Source organism: Gigantopelta aegis, chromosome 10 (genome assembly GCF_016097555.1).
Source record: "Gigantopelta aegis isolate Gae_Host chromosome 10, Gae_host_genome, whole genome shotgun sequence".
Lineage (NCBI taxonomy): Eukaryota > Metazoa > Mollusca > Gastropoda > Neomphalida > Peltospiridae > Gigantopelta > Gigantopelta aegis.
Window position 1 is genome coordinate 55,651,341 of NC_054708.1, and position 18,555 is coordinate 55,669,895.

General features: G+C 36.0%; 1 protein-coding gene across 1 annotated transcript; it reads left to right on the top strand.

Annotated features, from left to right (window-relative positions):
* The first annotated feature begins 4,188 nt into the window (after positions 1-4,188).
* LOC121384293 (polycomb group RING finger protein 3-like) lies at positions 4,189-16,567 on the top strand. The gene is made up of 9 exons (XM_041514609.1): positions 4,189-4,343; positions 5,727-5,845; positions 6,773-6,869; positions 8,347-8,402; positions 9,790-9,858; positions 10,656-10,876; positions 11,392-11,472; positions 12,390-12,657; positions 15,022-16,567. Exons 1-8 carry the CDS (start codon positions 4,249-4,251, stop codon positions 12,435-12,437), a joined length of 786 nt encoding a protein of 261 aa, XP_041370543.1. The 5' UTR covers positions 4,189-4,248; the 3' UTR covers positions 12,438-12,657; positions 15,022-16,567.
* Positions 16,568-18,555: the final 1,988 nt, after the last annotated feature.

An 18,555-nucleotide genomic window follows, 5' to 3' on the forward strand; every position in this document is an offset into this window, starting at 1 on the left:
CAATATCCTGTGGACGATGATACACGATGATCAGATACATTTAGGTAAATAATGCAATGTTTTTGCATGGGTCAGTTAATTTGTAATTATTTATCACAGATAAATGTAAAAATAACGAAATGTATATGGTACAACATTGATACTGAACATTTAATTTTTCATCTGGTAAATTATAAATACGGGTACATAGAGATAATGGAAGATTTTTCAATTCAGGTAGGTAGAATAAATATGAAATATATGCCATATACCATATGTGATGGGGGAAAAAAAGACCAGATGAAGAAAATATATGTTTGCTTCTTGAATGTTAATATTCGTTCCTTATTTCTTCTTAATACCAGAAGCAAAAAAACACACATAAAACCCCACACAGCCAAAATATATATAAACAACAACAATAACAACAAAATAAATAAACCTAATTTTTTTTTAAGCAACCCAGAAACAAACAATACCGACTGAGAGGTAATATGAATCCTCAAAATGCAACAGTTTTAATGGAATAAAACATCCAGAAACCAAAGAATAGAAAAGCCTTACTCCTGTGTTACATCAATTATACATGCCCTTGATGTAGACACCACGATTGGTATATTAAAGGCCGTGATATGTGCTATCCTGTCTATGAGATGGTGCATATAAAAAATCCCTTGCCACTGATCAATGTCGGGTAGGCTATATCCACCCTGTGCCTGAATGACGGACTGGACACGCTTCCTCGTGCTGGACACCAGTTGACGAATCTTCAAACGCGGTATTCTTTGCCATTCCTCGTGAAATGCCTTATTCAGTTCCTATAAATCCCTCCCAAAACATCCCAGATATGCTCTATAGGGTTGAGGCCAGGGCTCCTTGCAGGTCGCTGCAAATAGTTGAGTACTGCTATGGCACGATGAGGTCGGGCATGATCATCATGATACACATCATAGAATTATTGGACAACGCACTTATTATTTTTTCTGTGATCAAAACGACGACAGTGTTAACAGTGGCGTAGGCAGGATTTTGTATTGGGGGCGGGGGGGGGGGGGGGGAGGGCACCTGTTTAGTGGGATATGACACAGGAACCTTTTTAATGTTATTAATAAGCGAAAAGGTAAACATTTCCCGTGATTAGGCTACGCCACTGAGTGTAAACATTTTTCGCGAACATTACCTGCATTGTACGAAATTAAACAAAACAAGATCTTAATAATAAGTGAACTCCTAGCTGATTGGCTCAGCGTAAAGATAACCAACCAACCGTGTTTCAGTTTATAAAACGTATTCTAGGACGTTCATTGTGAACAGAATGGAATGGTTTGTGGCGTTATGGATTGGATTCAATAAACAATCAAAATGGCAGAGTTAAAAACAAAAATACAAGCGTGATTTGTTCAATTTAGGGGCGCGTTATTTCACGCCCGTCAGATTGAGTTTACGGGCGTGATAGCGCTCGCGCCCGTCAAAAACGAAAGCCTAACTTTGATCTGACCAGTGTAGCCATCTCCGGGTCCTTAGACTCTTTGCGCTGCACCACCTCATATGCTCCTGTTTGTGATGTGGAGTGAGTACCGGACGTCTGATTGGTCTCCGAGCTCTCATCCCAGCAGAAGGCAGCCTCCTCCTGACACTGTGTTCCCCATCGGGTTCTTAGCACTCTGCTGTTGGTCAATGGAGGTCGTCTTGCAAGGCATACTAGGACCCGATCTTCACGGGCATCAGTTTTTCTCAGTCATCCAGATCATGGCCTATCCTTGACATCATGAGTTTGGACATGTTTTTTAATCAGACGACTGATGACAGTAATGTTAATGTTCAATTGCCTGCCAATATCTCTGTGTGACATACCAGTGTTATGCATGCCAATAATCTGCCATATCGTATATAGAGTATATAACATTTACCAAATGTTTGACATCCAACAGGCGATGATTAATTAATTAGTGTGCTCTAGTGGTGTGGTTAAATAAAACAAACAAACTTTTAACGGTTTAAGCAAATATAAAGTTAGTTAACACAAAACATACAACATGTTTATGCAGCTATTTTGCAGGCCCGTAACCGGGGGGGGGGGGGGGGGTCGGCAATCTGAAGATCCTCCCCGCAGGATTGAGAGTTCCGCTCAAATGAAAATAAAAATAGGATTTTACATATACAAGTCCTTGTCCCCAAATGACCGGAATAACGTAGCCGGGTTTGCTACCCGTCGGACTCCTCAATCATCAAATCGGTTATAGCGGTATGGTTAAATAAGCTATAGCGATGTATGTTGATGATTTGCAACGCCTCTTCTTGTGACAAGGGAATTGGATCGATGGCGGCATAAATTGAGGACGGCCATAGACAAACCGAGCTCCCTCGCATAGGTCATAAAAGCTTGTGATACAACGATGGTTCCTAATATCTTCGTTCTGCTAAATATCGCGTGCGCATTACCGGTTACTTCGTGCGAGTGTGAGCGAAGCTTTAGCACCATCCAGCGACTACAAACATACATGCGTGCTTCTATGGGACAGGAGCGCCTTTCTAATTTGGCGCTCCTAACAATTCATTATGACCAAGATATAGATGTGAACGAGGCTGCAACATTATTATTTATCCTGTCTGTGGAATGGTGCATCTAAAGATCTCTTGCAACTAAACAGAAACTGAAATCCCAATGAGAAGGTTTTTTTGGTTTTAAGAGGGGTTTGCAACGTGTCGGGAGTCATAGTACTATGGGTTTTTCAGCATGGAGTCATTTTTTAACTATAGAAAACTGACTCTTTTGCCGTAGAAAAGTGACCGGGGTTCAGTATTCTACGGGAGTCAAAATACCACGTTACACCGGTACCAGGCTGGGAACCCTAGTACCTACCAGCCTTATCATATTTCTGATTCTGATTCTGGGAAGATTCGGCCCCAAAAATAGTTTTTTCATTTATTTACCAAACAATGAACATTTCGTCCAGGAATCAAATAAATGTAGCTATGATTCGCCCACGCAGTAAATGCATATATGTACAAGGTACAAGTTGTATTTGGAGAGTTGGGGTGAGGTAGATGTTAGTCAATTTCACCCACCACCCACCACTATAATGCGTTATTGTATGGCGGTCTTTGCTTCATATACTGATTTCAAGAAAGGTTTGTCATATTTCTAGAGTGGTGAATACCCTGTGCGAGTGGTAGCTATGCATTAAATAAGAGAGAGAGAGAGAGAGAGAGAGAGAGAGAGAGAGAGAGAGAGAGAGAGAGAGAGAGAGAGAGAGAGAGAGAGAGAGAGAGAGAGAGAGAGAGAGAGAGAGAGAGGGGGAGACCGAGAGGGAGAGAGAGAGAGAGAGAGAGAGAGAGAGAGTAGGGGATGAGAGAGAGAGAGAGAGAGAGAGAGAGAGAGAGAGAGAGAGAGAGAACGCTGAGGGCACAAATGCTGAAACTGATTACAGTGTAGTACCGTAAGCGTACGTGCTATACAGAGTTGGGATGGGATAACTGGCTGGATTTTGCCCGAAGTACAACTAAAATGAGGGTAGAATTGATAAAATACATCTAAAAATATTAGCATGGTTACCAAACATCTATACAGAGTATCTCAAACGAATAACTACCCGAATTTTACATATTGTTACAACTAATTTTGAGGGTAGATGATGGAAATACATAGTGGGGGGGGGTGGGGGGGTGGGGGGGGTGTCTGGGGGGCACAGTTGCCCCTGCACCCGAATAGTCTCTATAATACATTTTAGTTAAGAAAAAAACCCCCACACACACCCCCAAAAAAAACCCCACCCAAAAACAAACAAACAAAAAACTAAACAAAACAAAAGCAACAAAAACGTTTATATTTATTTTAAACTTGTTTTTGGAGAATATGTCCGTTAAATACCATTTATCTTACAACTCGTTTAAAAACGTATTCATAATTCAACTCGCTGTCCTTCGTTAGATACATTTAAAAAAAAAAAAAAAATTGTATCCATGGGATTTTTTTTTTTGTTTGTTCCCTTTAATATGTGAATGTAAAAATTTTTTTATTATGGTCGGATCCAGTACTGAGATTCGAACTCGGCTCCTACCAGCTTTCATGTAGTAGGAATGTCAATGTCGGAAACCGAAATTGGCCGATGTCTCTACATCAGTAACGTATAAATTGGTTGGATCAAAGTAAACGACGTTATCCAATGAACGTACAGGTTTTACTGATAGCCTTCCAGAACGCAAACATGGCCGACATTGTCGAACTGGAGCTAGGATAAAAAATTATGTTTTAATTATTAGATATTAATGAGATTTTTGTTGTACAGAAGCACTTATTGGAGGAGCCTATTACAAATTGTATTGGAAAATGTTATTTTGGAAACTGTGACTTTTGTTTTTGGGCAAGTTTTTACCGCGATTTTATCGTTTTCATTGTTTGATGAAAGATTGATGTCACTTTTTTTCCAGACTTGTATAATATGCATTACTTACCAAATTCAGTATAGTCGTATGTATTTATTATTGCTGATATAACCTATCAAATCTACACCATTAGTCACCAGCCCATTTCTTTGTAAGAGCCATTCCATGGTATTTCGTCCATGAGATTGAGTGGTATTTTAAAAATGGTTTATAAATACAAGTTTGCACTTATTTAATTTAAACAATATTTATTTCTACAAAGCAAGTACAGTGGTTTAAGATTGACCATGTGTGACAAATACTGTGCTTGAGATGTAACAGCCACTGAATAAACAGTATCATAGTATGCTGGTGTGTTATTAAACAAACATTCCTTTCCAAGTCATAATTATTTGTTTGATTATTAACCCTGACGGTGTACTCTGACGGTGAGAGAACTAGATAGACATTTGGACAGTTATCAACACTCTACTGTCAGAGACCAATCTATATAAATTATGCGCAATCGCTGCATACCAAATGGTAGTGAAAAATTTCCACTCTAATATAACATTAACAACAATCCTATGTTTGACGTTAAATTGTTGAGCTCTCTGATAAAAAGAAAACCCATATATTAATCACTAATACACATATTACAGGAAGAAATCTGACTACTCCGTTTCAATAATGTTCCGGTTAAATATATATCTAAACTAGATTTAAATTATAAATAAACATAATTACATACCAGTTCAGGGCTCATTGTTAAGAATTTATCGCATACAGCAATATTTAAAAAATATTGTCATGAGTTAAATAGCCCAGTGACGGAAACAATTTCAAAGTGACTTTTGCAGCAAATCAACATGACTGAAAAGTTAATTTGCTGTATCATATATGTAGACATATTTCAGAAGCACAAATGTTAAATACTAGCAGATAATATACACCAGGTATATACAGTGGCAAAAAAGTGCTGTTTGTGTTGTCGTTAAGTTCGAGTCCTGTAGTAGTTTTGCCATGTTATTTATTGCACTTGTTTATAGTGCGTGACTAAATCATATGGTCCACTATAAATAAGTGCAATAAATAACATGGCAAAACAACTGTTATGTGGTTAGATTTATTACATACCACCTTGTTATATTAATATTAACAAAATTTTAATTAAATAACACAACTTACTTTATCAGTAAAGTTAGTTGAATTTTATGGAATTGATGGAATGCTGAGCATCCTAGCTAGGGACATAATGTCATTTGAATCAACACATACAATGCATGAATTTTTTTGTATCATGCATGTGTTCAATATTGTACTTTTTATTGCAATGTCTTTATTACTGTAGTAAGATTAAATGTTATATTATCTTTTAACAGGGTAGTCAAGATGATGGAACGCAAAATTAGACTTGCGTCTGTGAATCCACACATTACCTGTGACCTATGCCGAGGTTATCTGATTGATGCCACAACTATTACAGAATGTTTGCATACATGTGAGTAACACAAACAGGGCTTTGTAGTATTTTATAAACACATACAGTAGCACATTCATGCATCATTTAATAGCAACTCATATTAGACAATGTAACAATATTTTTATGATAATATGCTTAGCTTACACATATATGCTTATTAAAACTATGATATTCCTGAATTAAATTTGAAGTTTGCAAGATCAAAAAATTTTGTACTATCTTTGGAGAAAAAAAATTCCGGTTTTAATCTCATTTATAAACTTGTATGATTTTTTAAAGACAGTTTCTCTTTGGTATTTATTTTAATGTGTTGAAGAACCACTGCCAGTAGATCACTAGATGGCCCTCAGTGCAGGACCTAATCTAGAATTTAAACAAAGTAACCTCACCCTGCAGCTAGCGACACATATGTCCTTTAAACTGGTCTCTTTATTGGATTCGCTAACACATGTGTCAAACAGATCCTATCACTGTGAGACATGCATATGAAAGCATGTCAGTTATAAACCAACGATTCGTGGGGACATGATGAATTAATGATATTTCTCATAGCGTTTAACTTGAGAAAAAGGAAAAAGAGGAAATTCTACAAACATAACATAATGAACAAAAAAAACAAGAAGAGAACAAGGAGCATTTCAGAACTTAATTATTAGAGATCTTTACTACGATGACACATTTTTTTACAATCTTTTTGTTTAAACATGAAACAGGCTGCACAGGTTCTACACTTTAAAATCTTTTGAGATTCAACACTGCATTTTACATATTGGTACTTTGACAAATTTTAAACGGCAGTTAATTTACTATAATCTTTCTAAAACTTATAAAAATGTATCCATAAATTTTCACGATTTTAGGTACATAATTTTACCTTCTGGCAAAACCCCTGATAGTCATACCTGTATACATATATCTGTAGTTATTGTTCCGATTTCATTTTAGTCTGCAAGAGCTGCATTGTGAAGTTCTTGGATGAGAACACGACATGCCCACGATGTGGTATTGTTATTCACCAGAGTTATCCTCACAATTACATCAGGTTTGTAAACATTACATGTTACATGTCTCATACCACAGTTAGAGCTGGGCGGTATTGAAATTTCGTGTTCAGTATCAGTATTTTTGGGGTGATTTACTTCTGTATTGGTACAGTGTTCGGTATTGATACCATACTGATATCGAGCAGTATTCTCAATTTTAAATGCATGTCTGAGTTAAATATCACCCGCTAATTTCATCTCAATAAATTAAATTCCATACACAAGGCCCTCATCTCTCTCTTCTTCACAGCTATTTTGCGTTCGTCAGATATATATTGTTAGTATTTCAGTATTTTGATTTTTCCTTGGTACGATAAATCGGTATTGACATGATACCAATAGTACCGGCCTCGGTGGCATCATGGTTAGGCCATCAGTCTACAGGCTGGTAGATAATGGATTTGGATCCCAGTCGAGGCATGGGATTTTTAATCCAGATACTGACTCCAAACCCTGAGTGAGTGCTCCGCAAGACTCGGTGGGTAGGTGTAAACCACATGCACTGACCAGTGATCCTATGTGGCGACAGTGGGTTTCCTCTAAAAAACGGTGTCAGAATGATCATATGTTTGATGTCCAATAGCCGATGATAAGATAAAAAATCAATGTGCTCTAGTGCCGTTGTTAAATAAAACAAACTTTTTTTTTTTTTTATACCAAAGAAAGAAAGAAATGTTTTATTTAACGACGCACTCAACACATTTTATTTACGGTTATATGGCGTCAGACATATGGTTATGGACCACACATATTTTGAGAGGAAACCCGCTGTCACCACTACATGGGCTACTCTTTCCGATTAGCAGCAATGGATCTTTTATTTGCGCTTCCCACAGGCAGGATAGCACAAACCATGGCCTTTGTTGAACCAGTTATGGATCTCTGGTCGGTGCAAGTGGTTTACACCTACCCATTGAGCCTTGCGGAGCACTCACTCAGGGTTTGGAGTCGGTATCTGGATTAAAAATCCCATGCCTCGAATGGGATCCGAACTCAGTACCTACCAGCCTGTAGACCTGATGGCCTAACCACGACGCCACCGAGGCCGGTCTTTTTGATACCAATACTGGACAGTATATATACAGTATACTGCTCAGCACTATCCACAATATATAACAAAATTTATTGAGTTTCCATTCGAAAACCCTTCCTGTCCTTGTGCTTTTGATGGAAAGCTTACAACATCACCTACCCTTTATGTTTAAACACCATGCAGAATTTTCTAGATTTTTTCTCCACAGTACTTTTCATCTGTGATTCTGATGTAATTCCTCCTGTTTCTATTCACAAAGCTCTCATAGGCTCACTTATTATTACTGTTGCAAGTCTTTTTGCATTGGACTTCCAGATCGCAGAGTTGCGAGAGTTTTGTGAATTAGGTCCTTGATGACTTCTCTAATACAGCATCAGTAACTTCCATAAGTTTAGGTTCTTACTTTGTCTGTTAATACTTTTCACATATATATATCATTTCAGCTTTGACCGAACAATGCAAGATATTGTGTATAAACTGGTTCCAAATCTCCAAAAGAGTGAGTATATTTTTTAATATAACACTATTACTCAGTTGGTTGAGTGCTCGCTTGAGGTGCTTGGGTTACAGGATCGAATCGCCTCTGTGGATCCATTCAACTGATTGGGTTTTTTCTCATTCCAACCAGTGCACCACAACTGGTCAAAGGCCGTGTTATGTGCTTTTCTGTCTGTGGGAAAGTGCATATAAAAGATCCCTTACTGCATTAAGAAAAAAGTAGCAGGTTTCGTTGATGATGAGTCCAAATGACCAAATGTTTGACATCCAAAAGCCGATGAATAATTAATCAATGTGCTCTAGTTGTGTCGTTAAACAAAATAAACTTTCTATTACTAAAACATTTTAATATTTATTCTTTGTAGAGGTAACACCGAGTCAGTGTCTTTTGGATCATATCAATACATAAACATTCAGTGCAATTCATTAATTACTTTGAAAACAATTTTATTATAGAATACTGCACTGAATAAATTTCTTTCATAATATCAGGCAATGTACTCCTCTGCGAAATCCTGCAATTCTGCAAAAAGCAAAAAAAAAAGGGGTGGGGGATCGATTGCTTAAAAAAAAATGAGTTGCTTCTTCTGTTCTCTATGCGTGAATGCATGTGGTGTTGGTGCACCAGGCTAAGAGAGAAGAAGAGGAAGTGTGTGGTAGCTTCTGTGCATGTGCAGTCATTGTCTGTGCATGGTGAACAATATTGACAGGAGCCTACAGTGTAAAATGGTATATCTTTTGACTAGCAATTCGAATGTTCTTATCATGAGACGCGATATCGTTCCGCTGAAAACTCAGACAGTGGAAATTGACACCAAAGTCAAGACTAAACTCGGTGACCTTTATTTTGTCAGTGGGTCAAGTTTTGACGTAAAGAGTATGCCTCTCATTCTGTTGTTGGTTGGGTATGTTTTGCTTTTGAATTTTTTTTTTTAATATGTACATAATTTGTATGACAGGCATGCCTTCACAAAACTGATTTACACTACACTTTTGTAGGAAATGGTTTTCACTTTATTAATGAATACGAGGTGAGAAGACAGAAGTAATGATCATTTGTTATTCATAATTAATGTTATGGTTAAAAGCACAGATTTTTTCTCTCTCAAGATTAACTTAAAAAGCTGGCAGGAAAAGCTTCAGAATGCCTCTAAAATCCTGTAAGTTCAGTAACTTCAGGGGGCGCTGCTTCCTCACCCCCGCAAGGGGCTATTCCCCGTGACCCCGTCAGGGGGCCTATGTGGCCCTGTAGACCCATGGCACAATTTTTCATTGGTCAGTACCATGCCTTCATATTCTGTTCATAGTCAATGTGGGTAATTTATCAACATACTTCATTATCCATTTTGTTAATTGTAATTTAAATGTAATATTTTTGTGATTTACAGAAGAGTTGAAGAAACAGCAAGATTTTTACAAGAAGCGAGGAATACCAATGCCAAATGCCACTGCTACAGGTATGCAGTCATTATTTTGATCAGGTCTCACCCAAGTAAAATTGTCTGATTCACCCTATGGGAAATGTTGGTAATGATTTCATTGTTTATAGGGGTGGGATATAGCCCAGTGGTAAAGTTTCAGTCTAATGCGCAGTCAGTTGAGGATCAATCCCCGTTGGTGGGCCATTGGGTTGTTTCTTGTTCCATCCAGTGCACCACAACTGGTATATTAAAGGCTGTGGTATGTGCTATCCTATCTGGGATGGTGCATATAAAAGGTCCCTGGCTATTTTTTTTTTTTAAACTAGCAAGTTTCCTCTATGACTGTCAGATTTACCATATGTTTGACATCCAATAGCTGATGATTAATAAAATCAATGTACTCAGTGGTGTCGTTGAACAAAACAAACTTTTAACTTCCATTGTTTATATATTTTAAAATATACTCACTCTTGGAGATTTGGAACCAGTTTATACACATCTTGCATTGTTTGGTAAAAGCTAAAATGATTAATATGTGTGAAAACATTAAAGGACAGAACAAATGCTCGACAGTTCCAACAGGTCTTATTGTCTAATACTCTGTAAGTAAATGACAAATACATCGAAAGCCAAATGCATGTGTAATTTAGCCAGATCAGCTCTCTTACTGATTGATGTGAAATATTAATCATTTTGAATGTGAATTTGTATTTAAAAATGTATAATTATTGTGACATTAACATAAGTATTAAGCATTATATTATATTTCATAGTAGATCATTCAATGTGATATTTTCACCGTATTGTGTAATATCTTATTTCATTACTGACAGTTGGATCACATGACGAAGACAAAGCAAAAACACCTCCTCCAGAAGAAGAAACGGACCACCACCGTAGCGACGAACAAGTAAATGTTTGTCTGGAGTGTCAGGGCAACCATATGAAGAACCTCAAGCGAAAGTTTATACGCATTTCCTCACAGGCCACCATCATGCAGCTAAAGAAGTTTATATCTCTGAAGGTCTACAATTCTCCCAGTAGATACAAAGATGTAAGTATCAGTATGTATTTCACCATGAGACATTCATTCTTCTGCCTGAAGTAATATAGCATGTGGTGGAATCTTGTATTTTTACATAATTATTTAGTCTTTTATCAAATAGATCACAGAGCAGACAACATGCTGAGCTGGATATATCAGTGTCTCTCTGACACAAAGTACTAGCCATCCTTATTGTAATACAACTTCCAACATATTGTTTAATAGTTACTTAGCATTATTACGTTTTAATAGAATATCCTGGTTTCTTCAGTTACTTGTAGAATATTTGTTTAACCTGTTGCATGTGTTTACATCGTTGTTAGATGGATTTGCTGTGACAAATGCACTGTATATTCATCATCTCCTGATACAGTGTTTCATACGTTTCATACAGTGACCTCCTATCCAGGAGTTAGTCACTGGTGAAAGTCTGAGGTTACGCCCGGAATGGACGTGCCTGAAACATATTGTAACTACAGTGTAACTCTGTGGTTGTTACACAGGCTGCTTTCATGTGCTTTTAGGTGGATATATTGTGCAATGAAGAAATACTGGGGAAGGATCATACGCTCAAGTTTGTAACGGTCACACGGTGGAGATCAAAAGTAAGTGTTTTGTCAGCAGTGTTACTATGAACATGTTCCTGTTATTTGTTTGACACTGATGAGTTTTTTTGTTTTGTTTACATGCATTGAGATGAACATCTATTGATAAAATTATAATATGTTCATGGTAGTCGAGACATATAATCCCACAAAATTCATTGCATGTTTAAGTTATAATATTATTGTGACTTTTGCTCCTGATACAGTCTTTCATACATTTCATACAATGACACAAATCTTTGTCAAGGTATTACTTTTCATCAATACAAATGCATGTCACATCACCTGATGGGTAAACATTGAATGTCACTCATTACAATTACATGTACATATCAGAATAATTATGAATAAATAACATATGCTCCTATAATGTGTCATGAATTCTTTTAACCAGTTAAGTTGTCAGTTATATAATTTATTCCTGTAGAGATTTAACTTTTTTCAGCCTTTTATCAGACTTCAGTATTTTTGGCACTCAATAATTTTCACAAAATATTGTGATTTGAAATGCTCAAAAATGACCTTTACTTAGGTATGGTATAGAGAGTTTAAGTTGGATGTCAAAAATTAAATACAATTTGGCAAATTTGATCAGAAAATCTGTAACCAAATTCATTTCGCTAAACAGAAGTATTTCTAAAAATAGCTATACAAACGACACATGGTTTTCGAATTAACTTTTTGTCAAATTATTAATGACATATTTGCCAGATTCAGCATTAAATGACGATTTGGTGAATGACAGCATAAACCTTGCTGTTTAATTCTGAAATAGAAACAAATTAGAATTTACAAAAAACATGAAACAAAAAATAGTTAGTTTAAAAAAAAAAGAAGAGGAAAACCACTGGATCTGCATGTATCTATTTTTGTCGCCAGTTAACTTTACTACTGTTTTTGTTAATGTTTTCTTTTAGGAGTCACCTCTTCTGCTACATTACCGGCAGCGTGTGACGGAATTATGACTATGTGATGAAGAAGCCAGGTCTCATATATAGAACTCTGGAGCACTAGACAAGATGTTGGATTGAGGACAATCATGAGAACAATCTGCCAAGATGATGAAGTAACATTTGAATGCTTGTCACTCCATGTGTGGATGTTTTGAGATAGCTTCTGAACACAGAGTAATGTTTGGATGATCGTGACAACCATCAATGATTTGATATAGCTTCTAAACATGATGTACGGTTTACATTTAAGTTTTGCATTTACCATAGTTAAAAACCCCAATAGCCAATGTATTTTTCGTGCTGGGGTGTCGTTAAACATCTAATCTAATCTAATGATGTAACGTTTGGATGATTGTGACAACCATCAACGATTTGAGATAAATGTAAACTTCTAAACATGAAGTAACATCTGATTGATCGTAACATGTTTTGAGGTACTGTCTAAACATTTGTAACACTTGGCTGTTGATCATTCATAACCATGTGTACCGAAGTACGGTTTCAATGTCGGTTGCTTGTGATCTTGGATGTTTATGACACCATCATGATTGTACCGTGACATGGTGGTTTTCCCCTTTAGTGTCGCAGGTGCTATAACTGTGATATTAGTTTGGGACATCACTATAGTGAGAGAAGTGTCCAAAAATATATACAGGTTAGCTATGGTATAACTTGCTGTTTTGCAAGTTATGCCACGGCTAGGTTAACCTGCACTGTTTTGTCTATATTGAAGGGGTGGGTATAAGAAGTTCGAGCTATTTTTGTTTTCCAAAAAGTACAGAATGAATTAGATTCCATGTTAATTTCAATGACACTTCACTTTTATACACATCCATTTTCCATATTAGAAGAGATCTGAAGTATACTAATCAATCGCATCAAAAAAAAACCCCAACATTTATGTTACTATGTAATCGATGTGATGATCAGTGCACATCTAAAACATCTGACTGGTGACTGATGTACAGAGGCGCAGTTTCGATTGCGCATGTCCATCAGTGTTAGTTGATAATGTGCGAGGTATGACCTTGTGACAAATGTGTTTATTTATGGTACTAAATGTGATATCATGATTTTTATTTGTCAACTTTAGTTTGACAATGGTCACTCATACTACCATCTAAATATACAGTTAACTCTACAAAACCATGATTATAACTGTTAGTAAGTAACATATAACTTTTTAAAATAAAATAAATATCTCCAAAATAATTAGTCAGGTAATATTGAGCAAAATTTATGTTTCAATTAGCCAAGCGGTAAATCTTTTGTGCACATGATTTTCTAATTAACTTTTTATTCATGAAAAAAATGTACCAAATTCAGTTTTAATTCACCTTTGGCTATTTGACGATCTACAGTGTAAACCCTGGATGAATGGTTTCAGGTAGTTTCTAAATGTCAGCTGATTGTTTGAGAGCTTTTTAAGCGGATGAATAAAGTTTGAATGTCATTTACTCATGAGCTTGAATGTTCACAACACAACCTTGGATGTTTGAGATAGCTTGTAGTAACTTTTGAATATTGATCACTCATAACTATGAATGTTTTGCTTTTATCTTGTAAATGTGAAGTTTCATTAGAATGTTTGATAACAGTGGGTGTTTTTAAATAGTTTCAAAGCACAAAAGTAGCGTTGGAATGTTCATCATGCAGGCCATAGGATTTCAAATTTCATGGGAAATACTTTTTTGTTTCCTTGCCATGTGATCATGGGAACCCATCGAAAACTGTTTATATTATTTTCGTTGAATATAATAATCATGGAAAACAAAATTTTGGTGCTTTGATTATACATAACTATAGATATTTGAGAGTGTGGAAAATCATGAAAAATTAAAATTAGTTACTACAAAAAGATATCAGCCGTTTGCCTCAAAACAGTGTAGGTAATATTATTAGATCATAGTGTTGATCGAAAATTTTTTTTTTTTAAATCCTTAAGAAAATAGTCATTGAAAGTGTGTGAAGCCTCGTATATGGGAGGGTGACGGGTGGGGGCAGGCAGGAAGTAATTTTCTTAATACTGAGCCACTCTCAAAAATTATTTTTTATTTAAACCAAGTACACCTAATGAAAGTTTTTTGTTTTTTATCAAACCCACCAGGCATAAAATAGTAATCATCATGCCTCCCAGTCAACTCAGAGCAGGGTGTAGCCTAGTGGTAGAGATCTCGCCTTAGGTGTAGGTGTGATGTGTCACAGGATCAGTTGCCCTCGGTGGGGTGGGGTGGGGGGTGGCGGGAGTCCTCCCATCCCAACCAGTACTCAATGACTGTTACATCAAAGGCTGTGTACATTTGTATGTCTGTCCTGTTTAGTTTATCCTTAGTATTAGCCAATGAAGTGTCAACGGGTTTCCTCTCTTTTCCTCACAACAAAATATTGAAATAGCCATATGTTAAGACACCAAACACTGTGAAATTACTTTTGTTCATGGTGGTCTAATTTTTTGGTAATTCTTTCACAAATACAGTCAATGATTTTAAGAACACAACGAAAATAAAATTCTTGTAAAGTAGATATACATGTATATAATATGAATTTATTATACTACCTTTTTGATCCACCCAACGAAATGTTTTTTTTTTTTTAGCAAAACCATGAAAATTGAAGAACATGAAGTTAAAAGATTTTATGGTAGCCATAATTTAAAATGTGCCGAGATGTTCTTAAACAAATATTCCTGAACTTGTTATCATCAATCATCAGTTAGAATTATTTGGGGGGGGGGGGGGGGGGGGGCGGGCGGGCGCAACCACACTATATATAAATGTATGATTTTATAAAAATTAATACAGTAAAAAAAGAAGATAAAAAGGTTCTATTGGGGGGCAAGGTCTGCCCCCCTCCCTAAGCCACTGCATGTACCAACTGATGTGTTCACCAAAATAAACCCTAAAAATCACAAATGTTACCAATAATTAGAACTTATGACAGGGTCATAGATGGCTGTTAATACGTGTAAAATTGCTCTCTACTTTTATAAAGATGATGAATTGTTTCAAGCTTTATGCTTTGGTGGTGAAAACCGCACAGTGGCCCCTGTTCTTTCCAAAACCCTGCAAAGTTTTGTTTAAAAAAAAACCGCCCAAAATTATCTGTCATATTCATCGCAAAACCCTATGGTGGAAGTTGAAAGCAATATAACACATTTTGTAATCGATCATCATCAACAGTGTTGTACATAACGGTATTTGCCATGGCAAACATACAGGTTGCCATCAGACCAGGTTAGTTATACTGATGGAAATAAATAAAAGAACACACCAATACTAACAAAAAGGAGCGACTGCAACCAAAACCCTTATTCATAGTGTTAAGAAGTTAAACTGTAATTGACATTCAATCTCACATTACTGACATTCACTCCTATATCATATGTCTGTACTTTTAAACAGATGTTACAATGCTAATGGTGAATGCAATTAGCCTACAATGTGTACTTTAAACAGACTTTACAATGCTAATGGTGAACACACTTAGCGTACAAAATGTACTTCAGACAGACATTACAATGCTGATGGTGACTGAAATTGGCCTACAATACCAAGTGTTCCCTTATTTCTATCTATCAGTATGGTATCATAGCCACATTACCTAGCCTACACTAGTTGACTTTCACTGTAGTTCATTCATGCCATATTACCATAGTTTGACACCCAATAGCTGATGTATTTTTCATGCTGGGGTGTCGTTAAACATTCACTCATGCCATATTATGTACTCAGCTTAATCTACTACTTTTCATGTGATTTTTAAGTTTTATTTTTTTTCCTCACCATTTTCGTAACACTAAATGAAAGCAACAATTTGCAGGTTTTTTTTTTTTTCCTGCTTTGAATGTGCCAATGTTAAATGTCTGTATTTTCAGCAAATATAAACCATGCGTTGTAAATGAGTATTTATTTTAATCTAGATGTGAGATTGTGTTGTTGGCTGGAATTATACCTGGTTTTCATACTTGTTCAGCATCACTATAGTTATTGGTATTGAACAGTAACGAAGACATTGTGAATCAGTTTATCCGTTGTGTGTTGATGTTAATACTCTAACCATTTGTGGCTGTGATGCAGTTCCCTTCATATATAATCACCCCGGCCTCCTTGATTACTTTCACATTAAAAATCTGTATATTGTGATTCAGTTTTTGTTTTAATTAAAAGATGACAACACAAATATGTATATATACAGGGTTAAAAATTGACAGGAAACAGACAGCAAATGGCACTTGAAATGCACAAGATGATGTTCTATAATCAATTTCACAAACAGCTTTTGCTTTTCATTATATTTTTACAGATCTATTGAGAATTCGTATTTTTCAGGAGTGATATTATGAGTCATAAACTGTTACCAAAGTTTGCTTCCAGTCTCCTGCATTGCGTTAATAACGTTACATCACAGCACTAATTTGGAGTTTACTTTTGAGAGTAATATCACTAGATCTGTTGCTCACTTTCTAGAAAAAAAATTCAGATTAGAGGTTGAGAAGCAAAGCAGGGCTCGAAACTCACCCAAAAATATGGTGCCCCCCCCCCCCCCAAAATAATAATGGCAAATTATGGTAAGAGAACCACGAGCATGATTTTAATGTGGAATACAAATATTAATAGTGGCTCATATGTTATAGCTCTAAAGAAGATCGCCCACATAATATTATTTGGGCGACTAATGCCATTATTTAAAAAAATATTTTAAGTCGCAAAAACGGGACATTGGTCGCATTTGGCGACCTAGCCACAGGCAGTTTTGAGCCCTGGCAAAGATTGCTATTACTTCCCATTCCACTGAACGAATTTCAAGCCTTATATATATATATAAAGTAAATTTTGCCTATTTATACATGTAAGTGTCTTTGGTGCAATGTGTACATGAATGTATATTTATACCGTCTCTGCTTCCAAATCATAAAACAAGTTATGTAATTAAAAGAATTGATGTTTTTTTTTTTATGCAATTTGTTTTTAAATATTAAGGCAGTCAACAGTAAAGTGATTGTATCAGTTAAGCTCAAGGTATGCATGTAGCACTAGCAAATTTACCAATGCCATGGATTATTAATTTGTATTCAGATGAAAATCAAAATAAATTAGACATTAGGAATAGACATGGACAGTAAGTGGATGAAGTCTTTCTTTTATATTACTGTGTGTGTGTCTGTGTATGACCACTGACCAACACACTGTCCAGGGCAAATAGTTTATACACTGAGCTTTTCATTTTGTTTAGTAAATAACACAAGTGGGTCTACAGTGGACAATGGCAGCAAAACTGAAGTGTTAATGTTTATATCCAGTAGCATATTTGTTGTATTTGGCATTTTTTGATTGTTGTACAAATCTGAAGTTTATTTGGTATTTTCTTTGTACATAAATGTACATATTGTAAATTTTGTATATTTTATAATCTGGTCATAGTGCTTCCTTAAGTACATCATAGCAAAGTTCGTGTGTACAGTCTTATCATAGTGTATTCACCCTGAATTCCCTAATCGTTTGTAACTATGTTTTGTAATTGTGGCGTTTTTGCAACCTGGACCCCGTTTTATGAAGTGATCTTGGCACTACGATCACCTTAAGTGCATAGCTACCTGGTGCACTTAAGGCTAAGATCGCTTTATAAAGCGGTGCCCTGGTTTTGTAGACTGTTTTTTTTTTTTTTGTATTCATATGAAAGTAGAATATAGACAAATCTGTGGATTCTGAAAATTTGTCTTAAAAAAAAATATATTCTGTATTATTATCAATTTACTTTTTGTTGTAATCTGTTGTCATGTTTCTTAGTATTACTGCCACAAAGAATGGCATCCAGACACATGTAAATTTAGAGGATGAGCCATCATGAGGGCAGATATATATAGACGAGAGACTGACAGAGGAGAGGGAATCCAAATGTATTGGTAATGATGCTTATATTGAAAAACGGTAGGGGTGTTGTCAACAAAATATGCATAGTATGTAATTTGCATGTGACAAAATGTCAAAACCACCACCCAGTGCCCTACAGACAATCTTTGTGCAAAAAGTAGTATTCTAGTTATACAAAAACTGTGACCCAATTGCAATGCATTTCTAGATGTGTACTTATTGGAGATCTGATCGAGATCATTTGGCTAGTTTCAGCCCGT